Source organism: Lingula anatina, chromosome 5 (genome assembly GCF_051362555.1).
Source record: "Lingula anatina isolate TDL-2025a chromosome 5, LinAna3.0, whole genome shotgun sequence".
Classification (NCBI taxonomy): domain Eukaryota; kingdom Metazoa; phylum Brachiopoda; class Lingulata; order Lingulida; family Lingulidae; genus Lingula; species Lingula anatina.
Genome location: NC_141771.1, coordinates 5,712,502 through 5,732,871, shown reverse-complemented (window position 1 = coordinate 5,732,871; position 20,370 = coordinate 5,712,502). Strand labels below are relative to the sequence as shown.

General features: G+C 38.7%; 1 protein-coding gene across 3 annotated transcripts; it reads right to left on the bottom strand.

Annotated features, from left to right (window-relative positions):
• Positions 1-1,288: 1,288 nt before the first annotated feature.
• Positions 1,289-20,084, bottom strand: LOC106160259 (solute carrier family 28 member 3). Of its 3 annotated transcripts, none has more exons than XM_087013093.1 (14): positions 19,803-20,084; positions 10,582-10,658; positions 9,460-9,627; positions 9,030-9,232; positions 8,441-8,668; positions 7,887-8,031; positions 7,432-7,626; positions 7,011-7,172; positions 6,501-6,626; positions 6,012-6,142; positions 5,618-5,801; positions 4,711-4,971; positions 3,550-3,730; positions 1,289-2,809 (listed from the first exon to the last, which is right to left on the bottom strand). In XM_087013093.1, exons 2-14 carry the CDS (start codon positions 10,654-10,656, stop codon positions 2,778-2,780), a joined length of 2,091 nt encoding a protein of 696 aa, XP_086869219.1. In that variant the 5' UTR covers positions 10,657-10,658; positions 19,803-20,084; the 3' UTR covers positions 1,289-2,777. The 3 variants fall into 3 exon arrangements, with proteins under 3 accessions (XP_086869219.1, XP_013392255.2, XP_013392256.2); XM_013536801.2 differs by lacking the exon at positions 3,550-3,730 and adding an exon at positions 4,115-4,295 and having other exon boundaries at positions 19,803-20,082; XM_013536802.2 differs by lacking the exons at positions 3,550-3,730; positions 10,582-10,658 and adding an exon at positions 4,115-4,295 and having other exon boundaries at positions 19,803-20,081.
• Between the last annotated feature and the right edge of the window lie 286 nt (positions 20,085-20,370).

The window sequence follows — 20,370 nt, the reverse complement described above, 5'->3', positions numbered from 1 at the left end:
GGTTGTTACATGTTCCAACGTTCGAATTTTTTTTTTTGTTTTTTTTTTTTGTTTTGAAGAGACACCCAAGTACATTAAAAATTTTCAAAAAAGATTGGGGGTCACCGAGCAAATAAGAGAACTATGCCCAAATATGTTACACCCTGCATATCGCACTAGTCCCCATTCAAATCAATGGGGAAATGGGTGTTTTTTTCACTAAATCGTTATTTTTTATGATGTTCTAACATTCGAATTTAAAAAAAAAATTATTTGTGTAAAGAGGTATATCCCAGTACATTTAAATTTTACAAATAAAATTGGGGGTCACCGACTAAGTAAGGAACTACGCCAAGTTGAAGTGCATAACACCTTGCGTGACGCACTAGTCCCCATTCAAATCAATGGGGAAATGGCATTTTTTATGATTTTCTAACGTTTGAATTTTTAAAAAATGTCTTTGTGTAAAGAGGCATCCAAGTACATTTAAATTTTAAAAAAATTGGGGGTCACCGACCAAATAAGAATAGGCACAAAGTGTTTGAATTATTCAAAGATCAAGTAGTAAATAAAAAAGTTTTTTTTTAAATTCCATACAGTTCAGACCCTTAATGTTAACTTTTACTGTGGGGACGAAAATATAACTGGGCAATCAGTAAGTACAGTAAGATTTTCATACGGTTTTATTGTGATAAAAACGATCGGCTGCAAACTTAGGATCCATAGTTCGTTTCCTTATATTTTCTACATTGAAGAGGTCATACCTGTATTCACCCCTTATCTCTAAATCTGCCCGTTAGGCCTGACTGACCCTAACTTAATGGTACGTGGCCCCAAACTTCGTCCTCAAGGACTACACGATCACAGCGCATCCGAAGGCTTTGTCAAAAACACATGTATATGAACGTTGGATATATAAAAGAAAATGTGTGTTAGTTTTGGACCTTTTTGTGACTGCAATACATCTTTTAACAGTTGTGGTAAATTAATTAGAATATCTAAAAGGCTACTGCAGCAAGCCATTTATATCAAAAGCGGTGACTTATGTGGAGATCACAGGTAAAATATACAAGACATTCAGCATCATTCCCGTGACCACAAAGGGTGTCAATCCACGTTCGCCTTCCAGCGTGAACGAGCTATTGAAGAGAGGAGTTTTTCAACACTGCCAGCACAATACTACCTACCCTGTACCAGGACAACAGATTGGCGTTTCACCAGATATTCACAGATATGTCTTTTGATAAATAGACAGTCATATCTCCGATTTTCCTTTTATAATCTGCCACCCCGTGATACAGTAAAAATATTAAAAACGGATAAACAAAATTTATTAGAAACTATCGGGTACATAAATATCATAAAATTGACTTAAATGAAACGAATGTAACAATAATCTTCTTTCTACTATAAACATTTTAACTGTCGATGTGCTACTCTCACATTATATAAAACCTGGTCAAAGTTTAATATTCTTATACAGTATACATACAATCAAGTAGAAAATAATTATCTAAAAACAATATACATAAGTCTCTGTGGTTAAAAAAATATATCAGGGAATGATTTTTTTTACATATATTCTTGGACTGGTATCTAATCAACAAGGGGCTGTGTTACAACCCTAATCTATTTGGATGTAATGTGGCTATAATCCCAGGCCCCTGCTCCACGCTTTTTTTTTCTTTTTGAACAAAAAGGCAAAAGCCGCTTCTCCATCTCTCTTCATTGGTCGTAGGAATAAAAAATTGCCCGAGTTTTTCCATTTATGTCTCGGGGCTTACATTTCGGCTCGGCCACTGCATATCCTCTACAACGTTATAACTACATCGTTTGCTTATAAACACATTTTCTGTACAATATTTAATTCTATGAAACCAAATCAACCATAGATATCACAGGGATTAAAATATGAAAAGACAGGGATGCATAAATCCATGAATGATCGACATGTAAAATGTTTACTGTTTTTTACTGTAAACAATATATATATATAGATTTTCTACATACCGTGTGCAAATCACACATCCTTCACTTGCTAAAGATGGAGATGAATATTATCTTTACGAATTCCAAAAAAGGTATATATATTTAAAATGCATTTAAGAAAAATTGTTTAATAATATATACAGTAAAATGATAATGAACAATTCATTTACGTAAGCAATGCAAAAGGACACTTAGGATAGCAGGAATTGCATAATAAATGATCCCGTATAAACAATGACAATGAAAGAAACAAAATGAAATGAAAAATGATTATTTTTCACCTGTACGATTCAAATAAGTAATGTGTCATGTGCTCAATGTCATAATGTAAAGTCGACATCCCATCATGCGGTTTTATATCTAAGTAATTTGGTTAAATTTGATATGCAATTCTACGAAACGCGATATATGAAAATTAACGTTGAAAGACAATTTCTTATGCTGATGGTTTTCTATGGTCCTGATTGTGTTTTCAAAGTTACTTCGTTTCAATCATATGATCATGCAGAAATAATCCATTCATAGGTGCATGATATCTGTTATTGGGTTAGTCTAAAACAAAATGGAGTCACAATTTGGTGATTTCTGACGCCCCAATAATGTGGACCTTAGTTTTATAAATGTACTATACATTGCAGTTCGTAGCTCAGACATACCGACCATTAAAATCCTTTTTGTCCGTAGAAAAGGGGTTTTACATACAAACATACATAGACAAACATGAAAGCCATTGCATCTTCTGGTTGAGGTCGGTCGGACAAGCCAACCGGGCACTCTTTTTGGCTGAATGTCTTGTTCTTTTTGTGGCTTTAAACTATCGTATCCTCCGTATATAATAAACCTACAAAAAATCAATTACAATAAGTATTATTTTGAGTATCGGACAGTAATCAGAAATTACATAACTGGTTTTAAAACCATATATCCAAAGTAGACAAAAACCATAGATCTATCAACTTAATGACTTAAGTGTATTTCGTAATAAAGCACTTGACAAGTAAGTGTATGATTCATTATCATTGAAACTATGAGACAATATAAGTAATTATTTTAGTTGATTCCATTTATTAAACGTAATCTTATGGGTGTAAAAATGGCACAACTATTTGAGCTCCCCATAAACTTGATGAACGTATATAAGCCGAACTTAAATAACAGCCCATGAGAAATGAAAACGTTCAAACGTTGATGGTTTAATAGACCAAGGCGGTAAGTACTTCTATAATGTAGCACCAGGTTAAATATCTTAAGCGCGGGGCCAAAAGATTTTTCCAACAGACAGATCCAGATTTGGTAATAACATTCAACCTAAATATTTTAGTCTACTTTGACCAAAATAAATCAGGTGTAAAAAATCTTTAAAATAAAAAAACTGAGATTATTTTACTAACAAGCAATTTTAAAGGTAGGCTATATTTCAATCTAACAGTGAATTCATTTATGGACTACTACAAACGGCTTTGTCTCGGTTTAAGCTTTCAAAATTTCAAAATGACGATTGAAACTTTGCTATTCAATAGGATGTTCTCTTTGGCAAGCCAATTAAGTGAAAGCGATAGCCTATTTCACCACCAGTCATACCTGCTATACAAGCAGTTAAAAAGCAGGCCACATTTCCTGCGATCATGGCCCGTATGACAACCTTAGACATGTCAGTTTTCCTCGTCGGAGCCATCGCTCCAAGACCTCCTAACTGAACCCCAATGGAGGCGAGGTTGGAGAAACCACACAATGCGTACGTCGCAATTACCTCAGACCGACGCTTTTTAAAGAAGAAAAAAATATTCGTTTTAGAATACGTGCGCTGGATATTGCAATGTCACTTGGATATTACACCCCTGCTGTACGTGTTACAATAGATAGATAAGTGCAGATATAATTTTTGCTATACATGAATTTTGTAGGCAATTCTATCAGCCAGAAAATAAAAAATACCACTGTCAACAGTAGACAGATGGTGAAGAGTATCGTTTTGATAGGCAAAATAGTGCCTCAATTCTTTTCAATGTTTTAAGGTTTTTCAGAACCAAATGGAAAATTTCCACCATTAAAAGGAAAAAAAATCGAAAGAGGTGGGATAGAGGAGGGTAATATTTTCAAGCCTGTCACGTGACCCAGCGCACGGTTATTCAAACGAGCGACCAACCTGCTATGCAGGCCGTCAGGAAGCATGCCACATTGCCTGCGATCATGGCGCGCACCACGATCTTCGCCATGTCACTCTTTCTGCTGGGAGCCATGGCACCCAGACCTCCAAGCTGTATGCCAATGGAACCCAGGTTGGCAAATCCACAGAGGGCGTAAGTTGCTATCACTTCAGAACGAGGCTAAAAATGAATGCAAAATGGCGTCGTGATAACAATAATGAACGGAGTCTCGTTATAGTTACACGTAAAATGGAATATCTTCTCTAGTTTCAAATTGGAATAAAGCTTTGCCCAGGCAATTTGGCATATCTTCAAAAGGTGCAATATCGCTCCTTTGAATTTACTTCTAGTAAATACCTTATTTGAAATGCCGCACAATAGTAATTCAGATGTGTTAGCTTGTTCCACACTTTGAAAATAACAGAATTATTCATGTTAATACTTTTGAATTCAGTAATAACAGAGACGCTTTTAACGTAAGATTTACGCGATTTCGATGAAAACGTGTATGATTAAAATCATTATGACTCTCTTATCTTAAACAGGAATAAAAATGCCCTTCAAACAAATGAAGAAATACATATCATTTACGTACTGTAAGGAAGCCACCAACTAACGTCTGGTTAGTGGCCGGGAGAAAGATGTCGTCGAATATGTACTCTGGGGGCTCTGTATAATTGTGCGATGTATAGTTCTGGAATATTTCTTTATTCTTGATAAGTTTGCCAAGATAATCATAGGCGACGAATTCGTTGAGGAACGTCTTGACTCCAATCAATTCTGCCACCTTGCGGCAATCTTGTGCATCGGTTCCCATGACAAATGCAAATGGCCACCAAAGGTAAGAACAAATCAACTGAAATAAAAATAACATTTTTTGTTTTTTGTAAGATAGAAGAATCGGCGGAGGAGAAAATAGTTTCATTAGCTAGCGAAGGAAAATTGGAGACATCCTTTTCTAAGTTGTTTAATTACCCTTCTGCAAACATAGCTTAGCTAAATATCAAATTTGGTGAAACTGCAATGGCCTTCATTTTTTGTTTTCTCGTGAGTAACAGAAACTTCATTGTCACATTTCTTAATTTATCTATATAGTTTTTGCACATTTCAACACAGTACATTAAACTTGCAATGTGCAAAACAGTTATAAAACAAATGCCATTCTGAAAAACAATAAAAACCCACCCTTTTACGTCCTAGCTTACACATATGCATCTTAAACAGCCAAAGCTTAAACTATATGATCAAACAGACGGGATACCGTCACAATACGAGGTGCAGTTGAAACAAAATCACTCTTGACTTACAGACTAAATAATGCAAGCCATTCCAAATCTTTAGATCTACCATGGCTTTTGATTGTGTGAATGGTGATGGTGAAACTCTAAGCAAGACCCTTGTTCATTATTTAGTCTCTAAGTCAAGGATGTCATGTATTTAGTTGCTAAGCCAATGATATCGTCCCAACTAGAGATAATGAAAACCCTTTTTCGAAATAATACCTGGAATGTTAATTCTGGATACAGTGGAGGCTCAAGCCCAACGCGATGTCCACACCACTTCAGTGTGGCGTTCACGAACTCCAGGAGAGCAAGGAACGCGATCAGGTTGGCGGCGATGTTGGCGACCAGTTTGATGGACGATGAAGCCCCGGATGAAGCAGCCTCGATGATGTTTCTCTCTGGTCTGAAATAAACACCATGGTTTTAAATGATGATGAAGAGAAGTCTGTGCTGGTGATCTCCTCAAAATCGTTTGTTTTAGGGCTTCAATTAGCGATTCCTATATATTTTACTTGGGAAAGAAACTTCCATTTTGATACCTGGCTACGTTTTTTTTATTATTATTTTGACTCAATAGAAAAAAATTAAAATGTGTAACGTTGACTATACTCACGGTCTTTCCATAGCACTGACGGCCGCAGCAGTTGTCTTGGATTTTTTAGTTTCTGGATAAAATAATTTGGCCATGGCGAGGGCCGCTGGTGCCGACATCACTGAGGCAGACAGCAAGTGATTGGCTGGTACCTACATCGATATATTACTTATGTTATGTTATTTATTAAATTATTTATTTATTTGTGTAATATTATTATTGTAACAGTTATATTTGCTTGTATGTCTTGTTTTCTTGGCGTTTATTCAATGCTTGGAGCTTACAACAATATACAGGTATCAATATATCTGAATATAGCATTATGACCATCATATTAATGTTAATTTTTGTTTTTGTTTGTTTAACAGTATATGCAGTCTTATAGTCTTATATGATGTGAACATTCATTAACTGTATACCACAAACTGAGAATTCCGTGTCGTTTACATTCACTAAAAATCATATTTCACACAATACCGAACGTTTGTTCTAGCACATTGCCATACTCACACCAAATAATATATAAGCCGCCAGTACACTCCCAGCTATTGTGGCAAACCCGCCTGTCATCACAGCGTGCATCTCGGACTTGGTCATATTTGGTAGCAGTGGACGGATCATGAGGGGGGCCTCGGTCTGAAAGCGAACACCACGTGATTCATTCAGGGGGAAATGTTACCAGAGACAGGGCAGCTGATTTATACTGGTATAATATTACATTAAGATCCCGAATTTACTAGTATTCCAAGCCTCCTCACCAAGACAAAAAATTGAAAACCAATTAATACACACCAGAATGTTTTCAATTAAATCTTATTTTAGGGCAGAACCATTGTTTCTTGTATCAGATCTAGACAGGCCCGGTTGGATAAAACGTATCGATTATGAAAGTCACCTGTTACATTTTAGGCCATTACATGCTATTCATATGCACATATTGTTTATATGACTCTAAATTAATTCATTATGCAAGTAAAACCCTTATACTGTAGAAACTGTGGTGTCATTGAAAATACATACCTGGCCAATGAAAATATTCCCTGCAGCATTCAGAGATTCAGCCGCGGTTGTTCCCATAGAAACCTGCATCACCCAGGCAACCTTCCTGATCACCACCTGCATCACTCCGAGATAATATAACACTGATATGGCTGTACTGAAGAACACCACCACAGGGAGAACCTGCAGGGAAATAAAAAAATTTCTGTGTAAATATTGGATAGAGTTCAAATAGTGAAGATGAGTAAATGTCTTCTCAAGTTATTCTAGAAGGTATTGCATGCCAGACTTTCCCTTTGAGACTAAAGCATTTCTTCCTGCTCCACCGAATGTACACACAAAATCGATATTTTGCTTATTAATGAATACTAAAAAACGGATTGATATCAATGATCAAAGTGATTTAGGGATACTTAAAATGTAAAAAGCGTTGTAGTCTCACCTTGAATGCAAAGAAATGGTGCTCGTAGGTGTCAAAACCAAACACAAATCCTGCACCAGCGTCTGAATGAGCCAGAAACTCTGTCACTCTGTCCCCTAGCCATTTGAAGGCCTGGTAACCCCAGGATGTTCTTAGGATAAGGAGAGCGAAGATAAACTGTAGTGCCATACCCCAGATTACTGGCTGCCACTTCACCTGTGAATAATAATAATAATAATAATAATAATTTATTTCTTTAATTTCTATACATCTATAATGACCCGTGCGCCGTGCACAATGTTTAAAATCTTTAAAAACTTCCACAGTAAAAAGAAACAAGGAATTCCAAACGTATTAAAATGTTGACAAACAAGACTACGTTTATCAAACGGTATTTTAAAACTACCAGAAGTTGTTTTCTTCTTTGAAAAGCTGAAACTCCTCTGAGTGTTTTCTTTAATTGTCCTAAAACCTACCCTTGCAGGGTTGGATGAGAAGACGAAGAGAAGGATAATGTAGACTAACATCCCAGTGATGGAGACCAGGTTGTATGGGTTCGGTATGGCGACCTCCACCACTATGTAAACAACCAGTGCCACCAGCAACAGCACACACAACACACTGTGGAGAAAAGTAGATGTGGTAATCAGGTAGGAGGAAATTTATTGAATGTTAAGTTTTGTGTGTTTATAAACGTAATTTTACCTGGTTAAAGGTACACTCAATGTGTTTTAAAAAATCCCAAACTGGTTATTTTTCACCATCTTCAGCTTCTTACATACACCTCTTAAAAACACTTTATTTTTTTTAGCAAACCTGATGTTGAATTCAAATAGGACATAAAGGAAGATAGCCGCCGTTTATAATGACTGACCACTCATATTAAACTAAGTCAACCTTATAAATTTAAACATACAACAAGTACATGGCTATCGACCTGAATTTCAAAGCTAAACGAATGACCTACAAAAAGTAAAAATAAATGAACTGTCAGAATTTTTAAACCCAAGTATTGTCTGTAAATACTCACATCTTAATCACATTCCACGCTCTGGTTTCTCCGAATTTAGCCAGCGCCTCCCCCACTTGGTCCACGTTATTACCGAGGACAGACATGACGATGGTTAGCGCCACCAGCACTACAGTTATTATGGTGATAACAAGAAGACGTATCGACCCCTCGTCACCGAAACGGTAGTACATGGCGTAGCTGAAGTAGACGAGGTAGCCTAGCAGGAGTAGGGCATAGACCACCCACCTAAAATAGAGTTGCACGGTGTAATTATTTTCTCTTTTTTATACTCGAAGGCATGCAGGCACGAGTGCATGCACATATGCAAGCACGCACATACATGTACACAAAACACACATAAAATTATATTTTTAAATATCAAAATATGTCACGCATTTATAAAAACACGTAAAGTTGTGTTCTGAATAACTTCATTATGTTTGTCTTTTAACAGATTTGTTCAAAACCATTTCATATCTTTAAAAGCCTACAAAAACTAACAACATGTATTGCACGCACTGTCCTTAAACTCCTAGAAATAACTGTCGTGTCACACTTGCAGGAAGTCCATGCCATTCGGTTATTGCATATGAAATGTCAAACTTACCAAAATATGTGACCACTCTGTCTGTAAGCAGCTTGAAAGGACTCCTGTATGGCCGCTATTCCGCGGTAAAACCCGTTGGGCGGTTCCTCCTCCAGGTCCTCGAATTCGTTGTCCCCGTCTGTCTGGGGCGTGTCTCCGTCTCCCGCTACAGGGGTTGATACCATTCCAGCATCGACGCCATTTGGTCCAACTTTTTCAGGTGTCTGATAAAAATGTATTTTTTTTCGGATGTTTTATATGGTGTCCCCTTAGTTTAGCTATAGGTTTTATTAATAGTAGAAAAACGAGTTTGGATACAACGTGAGCGAATACTGTGGAGTTAGCTTTGGAAATAAAGCGGAAAATCATCAATGCACGACCAAATTTCTCATTAAAAAAGTAGGATGAACAATGTGCTCTTTTAAGAAACAAAAACACCTAATCTACTCACCACATCTTCATACGCGTGATTTTTGATCGTGTGACCATTCCCGGCTTCCACATCTGACTTGGCAATACTTTCCTGTGAGTGAGCGAAAGCGGGGTTTTCATAGTCCTCACTGTGTTTAACGCCTTTTAATTCCACACTCTCCGTAGACATTGTGTCCAGAGTATCTCTCTGAAACGAAAGTATTTGTGAGACCTTGTTTACATTACATAAATCTTTCAAGTTTCCCGAGCTACTGACGCACTGTTACATGTTGAATGTAATAAAGAAGATACATCAATTACAGGTTTCATTTCACGGATTTCATATCTGCAATCGGTTCAAACTACTCCGTTTCCATCATCGGTATAATGTTATTGATAACTGGTAGGTTGAATTACAGACAGCATGAAATTAAAATGATTCCATAATGCATCCAAAACGACATGCATTAATTCGGAAAAGTGATATTCGGGTCAAAGGATAAAAAAGGTATATTAAAAAAAAAAAAAAAAAAAAAAAAAAGTAACATGCGCTAGCATGCCAACTAAACGATCAGCATCACTTAAACAAAAACACATGCAAGAAACACGATTGGTAATTGTCTTCCATAGACGCTATTAATTTTTCTTGGATTCGCCCCCACATCCGATCAACGTTCATTCATAATAATGAATACAATCCATTTTAACGATGAAGTTATTCAATGGGTTTTGAACAAAGGCAGCGCCACCACCACCGCCGTCACCACCACCACCACCAATAAGTCTGCAGATCAAATATGGCGCGACCCACAATGAAGTGTTGAAACTTAATTGTCCTATCCCTGATAGGGAAGGGTGTGGGAGGTGGGAATCCATTGTCAAGCGCGTGCCATATTTGATCCACGGACTAGTTAGTCCGCGGATTAACTTGATTGCGACTGCAGCCTAACAGAAGCCTGTATGTATGATGGTTCAGTGGATACCAAACAAACGGCCTTTTGGTAAGAATGTTTCCGTTCTGAGTCAAAAATTTGATTTAAGCACTGTATGAAGTCACGAAAGTTTGGCGAAAGGATAAACCCTCCATGTAAGAAATGGCTAGCTACATGTCTGTGACCAGAGAATGAACTCTTAAAATCTCATCTTTACACCCAAATGTTACCTCGGATGTGGCACCGTACAAGCCGTCATCTTGTCCGCCTTTGTTGTATATAAGCGGATGTCTATCTCCACTCATTCCTAGATTTAAAAACAGTGATCTTGATTCGAGACATCAGATTAAAGGTGTACCTTTTGTATTTGAAAATGGTCCAAAGTCATTTTGTGCCTAAATCCCACGCAAAACTATTCATCTTTCCTAACCCAGCCCAAATAAAGGACAAAATCTTTGTATTAAAAATACATAGCGTAGCGGTACCCTCTACCAGGGTGACTGATAGATTTTTACAGATATTCACAGATATGTCTCTAGCGAGATAGATGGTCATTTTGGGCTGAAGTCAGCCTGTTGAGAAATCCCATGTGGAAAGAATTATCTCTGCGCGCGCGCCAAAGGCTTTGTACTTGCTCTGCATGAGCTGAGCTTCACAACGATGTGATAACTGCTCGTTTCGCAACCAGTCTAAGGCTTTTTATCTGTCACAGGAGAGCAAGTGATTAGAGTCGGAGCAATTAACTGTCTTGATTGCTGTCACGCAGACTTAGACTGGACCTGCTAAAACCCCCTTTACACTGGACGGCGTCCTTTCTGCGTCCTTTGTGCGACCATGAAACTGGCCAGGACGCCGTCGGACGCTCAAAGAACGCACAGTGATCGCCAAGGTCGCACAAAGAACGTTCAAGCATCGCCGAGGACGCCATGGACGCCGCGAAGTTTTGAGCATGTTCAAAACAATCGCAGAGAGAACGCGATGTAGGATGGTCGCTCAATGGACGCAGAAAGGACGCACAGGCATCGAAGTAGTCGGAGAGAGAACGCACAAGCATCGCCGCGGTCGCAGAGAGGACGCACAAGCATCGCCGCGGTCGTAGAAAGGAGGCACAAGCATCGCTTTGGTTGCAGAATGAAAACTCAAAGATCGTCCAGTGTTCGACACGTAGAACGTTATTTTTTTTTCACTCTCAAACGGGGCCGTGCTGAGGTATTTTTCACCAGACAGGAATTCTAAGGGTAACAGTGGTCTCATATCAGCCTCCGATTGTTTTTTTCCCCTAAAATTCATGAAACGATCCATTTTTTTGAAGTTATTATTAAACGAATATTTTGCCTTTTTTACAAGATTAATTGTCAGAACTTTTTGCAGAATGCTTCATTTGAAAACGGATTAAACATTCTATGTTGTGTCAGTCATACTTTCTCGTTTTCGGTCGCTGTCCATCCTTCTCATAAGGATAACAATGAGCATCTGGCTGATTATCAGTCCATGCAGACCTTGCATCACTATAGTTTAAAACGTTTATTCCCATTTATTTGTTTTGTGTGCTGGAAATGTTCTTTATTGGATGACCTGGTTAGAACTGATGAAAAGATGAGTTAGAATTTAGAGAAGGACGCCCAAAAGACGTTCATCGGTCAAGCAGGATGCAGAATGATCGCCGATGAAGGTACAGAGAACGCAGCAAGAATGCTCAATGGTCTCTCAAACATCGCAATGGACGCCTTGGGTTGCACAGGGGACGTACAGTGGAGGCAGGCAGGTTGCTCGCAGTTTTACAGGTAAAATCAAGATACGGTCGTTCAAAGGACGCACAAGGGACGCAGACGCCTTTACACTGAGACACGATTTAATTGCTTTGGCGACCGTTGAGCATCCTGACCACATTTTTGAACGCAGAAGGGACGCAGAAAGGACGCCGTCCAGTGTAAAGGGGCCCTAAGTGGCAGTGCCTGAGCAGTTATGCAATTACCAGGCATGTAATCAGCCTTGAGATTTCGCAGCAGGGTGACTTCAGCCTGAAATTACCATATATCTAGCTAGAGACATATCTGTGAATTTCTGTAAAAATCTATCAGTCACCCTGGTAGAGGGTAGCGTAGCTGTCTGGATGTATTATAATTCGTTTCAAACTAAGTTGTGTGATTAGAAATGGCACATAGCATCGAATCCAAGTGCAGTAACAGGTCGAACAATGATTTTTTTCTTCGTGGAAAAAATTAGATTTGGCCCGAATAGGATACATAGGCTCGGCTTACGGCCTAGTTCTATCCCCCTGGAGTATAGCTGTAAGTCAAGTTGTTGTCATTCCCATTAAAACATCAAAAATATTATTATTCATTTTATGAAGTCTTGCCTCTCGTTTTCGTTAAAAACACACAGACAGTAAAATCGAACTACTAACAAGAGTTATTTGAGACATAGTATGAGAATAAGGTCAAATAGACTTATACACATTCCCTTAGATGAAAATATACAGTGAAGACATTAAAAGAAATGCGTGCTTTCAATCATCATACGAAAGAACCCTGCATTTTGATATTACCGTGACTGGAATAATAAGTTTGATACTTTGTTCCATATCTGGTTTGATTATCAATTTATATACATACTAGGCATATATCGTGTTCAGGTTCAGCAACTGGATAAATATTTTTGTGGTATAATAAAATCCCACGCTCAAATAATCTGTTGTCGTTTTTTTTTTTTTAATTTTAATATTCTTAACTTTTTAACAAACCAGGGTGGTGTTACTCGATCGACGTGTCATGCATTCAAGATTGCTGTGAGATTATAACGGAGTAATTTTAGTATGCACTGTCATGGCATAGGTTGTATGATTCCATAACACTTGAGAGAGAGAGAGAGAGAAAGAGAGGAAGAGAGAGAAACGTGGTTATCACTAGTCAAGATAAGACCGTGATATTAGGAAAATACTGCACTGTTTGTCATGCTAACGTCAAGTCGATCAGTTGAATTGTTTTCAGTATTCGTGGTCCAGTTTACAACGTTGAAAAGATATATTGTCAATTACTTGGGAAATAAACTGAAACTTAGTAGTGAATTTTACATCAGTTTATAGGGTGGATAGGTTGTCACAACTATTTAATTTCCTGATGAAGTCCGGCTCTAAGCAGACTGAACATTGGCCGGTAAACACTAGCTTCAGTCAATTTATCAAACTTTTGACAAAACAAGTATACGGTTCTACAGTTTTCTGCATTGTCACAGAAGTTAATTTTACAGTACATTTTTCTTACTTTAACGATGCACGAGAGGACGGTTGTCCGTTTCTTCAGCTACTACAGGCCTTCCCAACTACCAGACTCAGCACCTACGGGTCCAGTATAAACCGGTTTATCTGACCACACTACCCATTTTCAAGGTGTGTGTCAGATCGCATAAAAGAGTATCATACCCCATCACAAATTTTGTAAGCCTACCTGTCATCCGGGTATCGCGCCTCGTTTTCGTCAAGTAGGAGTCGTATGAATACAACAACATGGAAATCGGCAATCCTCGGCTCATTCCGCAAGCTCCATACTATTGTCGAGTGCGGAGACATTGGTGTAGTTCCGAGTGACAACATGGCGACAGACGACTCACTGAATCTCGTCCAGAAAATATTTAACCCCCGACAGATCATTGGCTATGTTCGAACCTAAATTTTATGTTAAAAATTGCGGTATTGTCAGATTTTTAGCATAAACAGGGAAAATTGCAGCAGCGCATGAATGTAGATGAGATGCACTACTTTCCAACCCCGCTTTAGACCACGGTGGAAGTGAAGAACAAAAGATTCAGACGTGGTGTAACTCGCATAACCGCACGTCTTGCATGAATGCGTTATAACCCGCTAATGGACCCGTGGTCTAAATAAGATAGATCCTTCGTCAGCGAGGGTTATGTGACATCCACTCGTGCTTCGCACTCGTGCATGCCACATAACCCTCGCTGACTCGGGGTCTATATATTACTAGGATCATCGCCATCACATCGCGCACCAGGTAAAATCGGTGTGGTGGCTGATACTCTTTTATGCGATCTGACACACACCTTGAAAACGGGTAGTGTGGTCAGATAAACCGGTTTATACTGGACCCGTAGGTGCCGAGTCTGGTAGTTGGGAAGGCCTGTACTATGTAAAAATAGATTTATTCAGAATTGTCATGCACTGTCGCCGTTAGTATACGCACAGATAGCCCTATAAACCAATTTGGTTATCTAACTGGACTTCTTATATTATTTATGGGGAAGGAACATGCAAGTAAAACTGTTATTCAGAAGTCTGAAATGAATTGGAGCGTTTACATTGTGTTATTTGGATCATATCTGGCTGGATCTGCAGCTCAAAATGTTTGTCAAATTTATACCTTCTACCAGGATGACAGATTGATTTTTTCACTAGATATTCACATATTCACTTCTTTGGCTAATAAATGACACAAATCTCGAACAGGAGAAAAGTGCACATTACTTAATCTATGGTCCTGCTAGATGTTGTCAGCCTTACAGATAAGTTTCTGCGTGTTCACAATTCGGTGCGCGGTCAACAAGATGTGTAACAACAGACTATCTGGATTGAAACTTTGTGCGCCAGCGAAATGTCTTAGAAAGCAGTACAAAAAACGGCACACGAAACTTGTTAAATTGGCAATGTTGTGTAAAAAACTGTAACACGTTTTCTAGAGTCCCACATATACTATTTCCCGAAATCTCACAGTCATGAGATACACATTTTTTACTGGTATACTTTAGGAGGCCATAACGTGTAAACGGGAAGCTTTATTCCCTTCACAAGCTAGGTCACATCAGCTGTCAGGTTTAGTTATTTGCAAGAAGAACACGGAGCCTCCATTTGGATTATTCTTTTTAGCAAAAGCCAAATTATGTTTCAAAGAGAACCGATACAGCCTGCATTGCTGTATTATACCACATAGTTCAAACATGGAAATGTATCGTAAACATATCCCCTTGGTTCAAATTTGGCATATGGGTGTGAAGAGTCGAAAAGATGAGCTTGATTAAGGCTGTATATACAGAAGAAGAGGGCATATGTCCTTATGCAGCCACTTTTGTCAAAGTTATCTGAGTCACGAAATAGGACGGGCTCAATTTCCCATTTTAATTAATTATTTCCGCGTTTACTTTTCTGTCTCTTGCTTCTAGAAAGCATTAAAGTAAGCCACAAACCATCGTATATATAATGCAATCTTTTGTTTTACTCTTTAAAAAGGCACATAATTTGTTTTTACATCTTCCCTTAACCGCATAAAACAAAAAGAGTCATGCATCTTATTTTTTTTAGTATCTTCTCTCAAGAAAGCAAGCATTCTTTATTCTCCAGAGAACAGTAAGTGTGACAATTTCGCCACGTAACGTTACATATCTGGAAGTCCACACACTGGTTCACGTAATTGATATGCTATCATTCAATATTTTTGAAAAATAAATTTAAAAAAAAAAAGAAAAAAACACATTCAGGAGATTAGTTGACAGATTTGCGGGATTTGGGTAATCTTTCACCCTGTTTGCTTACCTAAGGGTCACGTTTAATTCGGTTTCTTCTGAAGTGATCGCCGGTATTTTAAGCACACAAGCGAGCAACGAGACGAGCTACTGACTCTGGGTGGTCGATAGCTTAGCTTCACATTGACAGTGTGCGCCGGGCTTGAAACTTGGCTGATTGATATAACATGTCATATACAAATACACGTTCCCCTATCTCAGGTAAACAGTTATAGGGTTTGGGATGTTTACTCTTTGTCAGATCAAATAATCAGTGGTCTGCCTCAGTATGATATTTACTTAGTGTACGTGTCTACATTCTGTACCTTATAGCATGATGTAATGGAGTCGTCAGATAAGCGAGATTTTGTGGAATTTGGGGTGGGCCAGAAATAATGGTAGAAATAATGGTAAAGAAGAACAACGACAAAAAGCCGAAATAATTTATAAGCGGATCTTTCTCTGGTTGTTTTCTCTTAAGTTCTGTCAAATTACAGTCTCGGGCACAAAGTCAGAATTCACCAGGTTTTGGGTGTCTCTTTTGCACTGTTTTCAAAGACGACAAGGGCGCACAAAGTTTCTCTCTTATCCCTAAAAGTTTAACCCCACCTCACGCGTACTCTCACATGTTCTCAAATCTTGTATCACGAGTCACAGTGCTAAAGTATTCCTTTTAGGCTCTCTCTTATAATTTCTATTTTGTCGTGTACGTTTTTTAAATTTAATTTCTTTGCTGCTTGAGTTCGTTAATTACCTTTTTAAGCCTGTTGTTTAGATACAAGATCGATGTAATGCATTGCGCTTAAAATATTAAGGAGGTTTTGATGGATACATATCTAACCACACGTGCAGTTTAAATGATCTTAAATGACAGGTAGAATAGATTTGTAACACTCATTTAAATTTAACTTTTATGCTAAATACTTACAAAAAAGATGCGTGTTCAACAAGCAAATGTACTTAATTTTGGCAGAAAAAAATCAAATTAACATGTACTTTTCACAAAATTAACATGTACTTTTCACCCATAAAAAATAATATTTATTTCATCTTTCACTCCTTGAATACACTTTTGATAGAGGCACATATATTTATCCAAGACCTTATATTTTTCTTTAAATACCATACCTGCGCAGCATTCACGAAAACGGCATCGTTTTCAAGATGTTTTAAAATGTATTTTAGGTTAAGTCAAAATCGTTTTAAATACAACGAGGGGAAAGGTAGCATGTTTAAGTATCCATATCAAAGTTGCCTTACCTGTTCATATATTATAAAAGTTAAGATATAACCGCAGTAAGTCAAATGTATGCTGGGACTCGTTATATGCACGGGTCTTAGGGTAAATTGTTAAGGGCAACAGCTATAGAATTGTGTGGGGAAAACGGTTATTACACGGTGAACTGGTATTTGTGGCATGGTTATGTACATATTCTCAAAACGCGTTATTGCTGCTTGGTGCAAAATTCCTTGGTGCCATCTAAGTTCAGCGAACAATATTGGTGACATTACCTACATACATTTAGATAATCTAGCCAGAGACACAGGAATTGACCTCAGTGATCTAGGCGAGGTAAAACAGGATCATACAGTTTGGAGAGACGCCATGTTTAACCCTCCCATCCCTGTGGTCGAGAGATGGCGATGACCAATGGCATTACGTCACATCACCTTGTTAAGAGTGTCGAAGAATGAGAAGACCACTGCATTCAACAGTACGAGTCTTGACTTTTAATAAAACTGGCATGCTATTGCGTTAGTTTGATGCTAAATACACTCAGGCCTGTAGCCAGGGGGGTTTCAAGGGGTTCGAAAGAACTGCCTTTTTGCCGGGAAAAGGTCCCCTCTGGCTTGGACATAATTTCGTAATTTTGTCCATGCCTTTGGGTTAAATTTTATCTTGGTACATGAATGTTTCATGGTTAAAGATTCACTTTTTCAGAAAAAAAGACCCCCCCCCCTTTGAAATTGCTGGGTGCGGGTCTGACACTGTACTCATTGCCTGCCCATGTACTTTGAGACATTTCAAGATATGAACCCTTCAAAGAAGATATTGTCGCTACTAATCACTGTGTGCAGGAAAAATCGCCTGGCGTGATATATGTAACTAGACGAAGGAATGCTTCTTACTAGAAGGATGCAACTTAGTTGGCGCATTCGGAAGTGGGAAGGGCTTTTCCTTAAACATTTTTATGCATACCTGAATTTTCTAACAGGGGTGAAAGCATACTGGTGACCAAAGGGTGGTCGTTCACAGGTCCGTCGGCAGTTGATTCGGAGGGTGAGGGGTGAGGGGGAGTGTTTAACAAACTTCCCTTTTAACCAGAAAAGTCTAACATCGAATCAGAATGAAAATTTGAGCTAGTTCTCAAGGACTAAGAGGGGTAAAAGTCAACTGTTTCAGAAAAAAAGACTCTCGCTTTTAAAAATATTGACTATACGTACATTGTACGCACCTGTATCATATGCATTAAACAGCAATGGGGACTGAAAAAGACATGACTGCTGACACCACAGCTATGGAACGACACTATATACAATAATATTGCCAATATTCTATATCGTTTTAAAACTACCAGTACGATGTAGTATAAGGCGGGTACATGCATATTGCTGAAACTGATACGGATGCAAACACATATCATGCCATTAAACGTCTCTCCATGAATTACTACTGTTCCGTATCTGTGTCATTATCACCTCGGAAATTCGTAGCCTAGATTGAGGCAGTAAAATAGTGTAACAAGCACAGTAAATACGCAACCACATAAATGTAAACACTCACGTACACACGCAGTGAGAGAGAGAGAGAGAGAGAGAGAGAGAGAGAGAGGGTGAGAATGCTTGGCTTGATGCAATGTACATACGTTGTATATTTTTCTGAACATACACGGGTCTGTACGCACTGTAATCCGGTGAGTAAATACAAACAAAGATAAAAGCTACAGATACCAGGCCTCCTTGTCTTCAGATGTATGTTAGAGACAACATAGACAATCAGGCCTGTAGCCACCAATTTCAAAAGGGGGGTTCTTTTTCTGAAAAAGTGGACCTTTTCCCATAAAAACTTCATGTATCTAGATCAAATTTTACCCAGAGTGGACCTTTTCCCAGCAAAAAGGGTGGTTCTTTCGAACCCCCCCGAACCCCCCCTGGCTACGGGCCTGACAATGTTGACTTAAGCAGTTACGAATACGACGACAAAATACACCTTGGTCTAGTTTACTATCATACTGCATATCTGTATAGAAATACCTATAGAATCTACACCCCAATACACGGACACTGGGTTTAGGGATTGTCCGTGCCGTGACACTCACCAGCAGGCAAATTGGCCCACTATAGCGTCTCGGGCCAGCGCGTAAAAAGGACACCGATGTGAGGGTCACGCCCGAAAATTTCGGGACACAAACATACATTCTGTTTCACTCAGTACATATATACGTATTCACCGTGACAATGAACACGGAGCCCGTGCCTTTAGGCCTATATTTGACACCTAGCTGTGACATACGGGTAAACTGTATAACATATCAACTTTGCATGAACTAGCAGGCTCACTAGCTGGTTATCTGCCATATATTTTCAAGGTGTAGTCGCACTGCCCCAGGCCTCAACAGTGAGACGGACACCTGTTAATTTTTTTCATTTTCTTTTGCCCCGAAAATATCCGTTTACCAAATATGTAATTCCAATACAATAAAATATAGGTTATGTAATAAATAACAGGGGTGTATTTACTCGCGGGTTTCGGCCTTCCGTGCAAGGTACATGTAAGGCCGAAAACTGAGGAAAGGTGGGCAGCGGCAGGCTTTCACGTAGGAATACATATAGACAATTAATAGGTGAGAGAAGGGTCGACACTGACAGTAATCGTATATATTGACGCTGGCCATCGTAATGCACTCGTACGAGTCGTTGGCTTGACATTCAAACATACCTTTCTAAACTGCTCGACTGTTTAAATCTCAGTGGAGGTCTATCACAATGCTACACGGTACAAAGCTTCTCCTCGTTTCGTTGGTCCCGTTCTCCCCAAAAGGTGAGGTCTCAAATGTATATCCGACTAACAGTGTCCGGTCGGAATTTCTTCCCGTCGTGCCACAAGTACTCAGTTTTATATGTCCAGCGTGGTAAACAATCACACTCCTGTGTCTGTGTACGGCTAAAGGTGTTCAGTGCTATCCAGTCACACGGCTATATATACTATAATAACCTGTGGCGCAGGTGAGTGAGTGGGCCTCATTTACATATCAATAAACACCAAGGCAGATATCAAACCTTGCACGACCCATTTAAGGGGGTGGCAACATTTTTTTGCGCACGTATTTCGAAAATGTGGCTTAAAGAGTTGACATGATAAATGTACGTTTTCATGACACTTGCTCTTATGACGCAATCTTATCGCTCTGAGGATTTTAAATAAGTAAAGTGCGTAGTGTTTTGGGACGTGTGAATGTCAGTTGGTTCTCCGAGACAAGCAGTTCTCATATTTTGATTATTTTATT

Bases quoted from the DNA above. Each gene is read 5' to 3' on its own strand.
- LOC106160259 (XM_087013093.1), bottom strand. From the start codon at position 10,656: ATGAGTGGAGATAGACATCCGCTTATATACAACAAAGGCGGACAAGAT. The intron at 4,972-5,617 runs GTATTATTTCGA...TTTTTATTTCAG, and splicing joins ATCCAGAATTAACATTCCAG to TTGATTTGTTCTTACCTTTG. The intron at 3,731-4,710 runs GTACGTAAATGA...TTCTTTAAAAAG, and splicing joins TAGTTGGTGGCTTCCTTACA to CGTCGGTCTGAGGTAATTGC.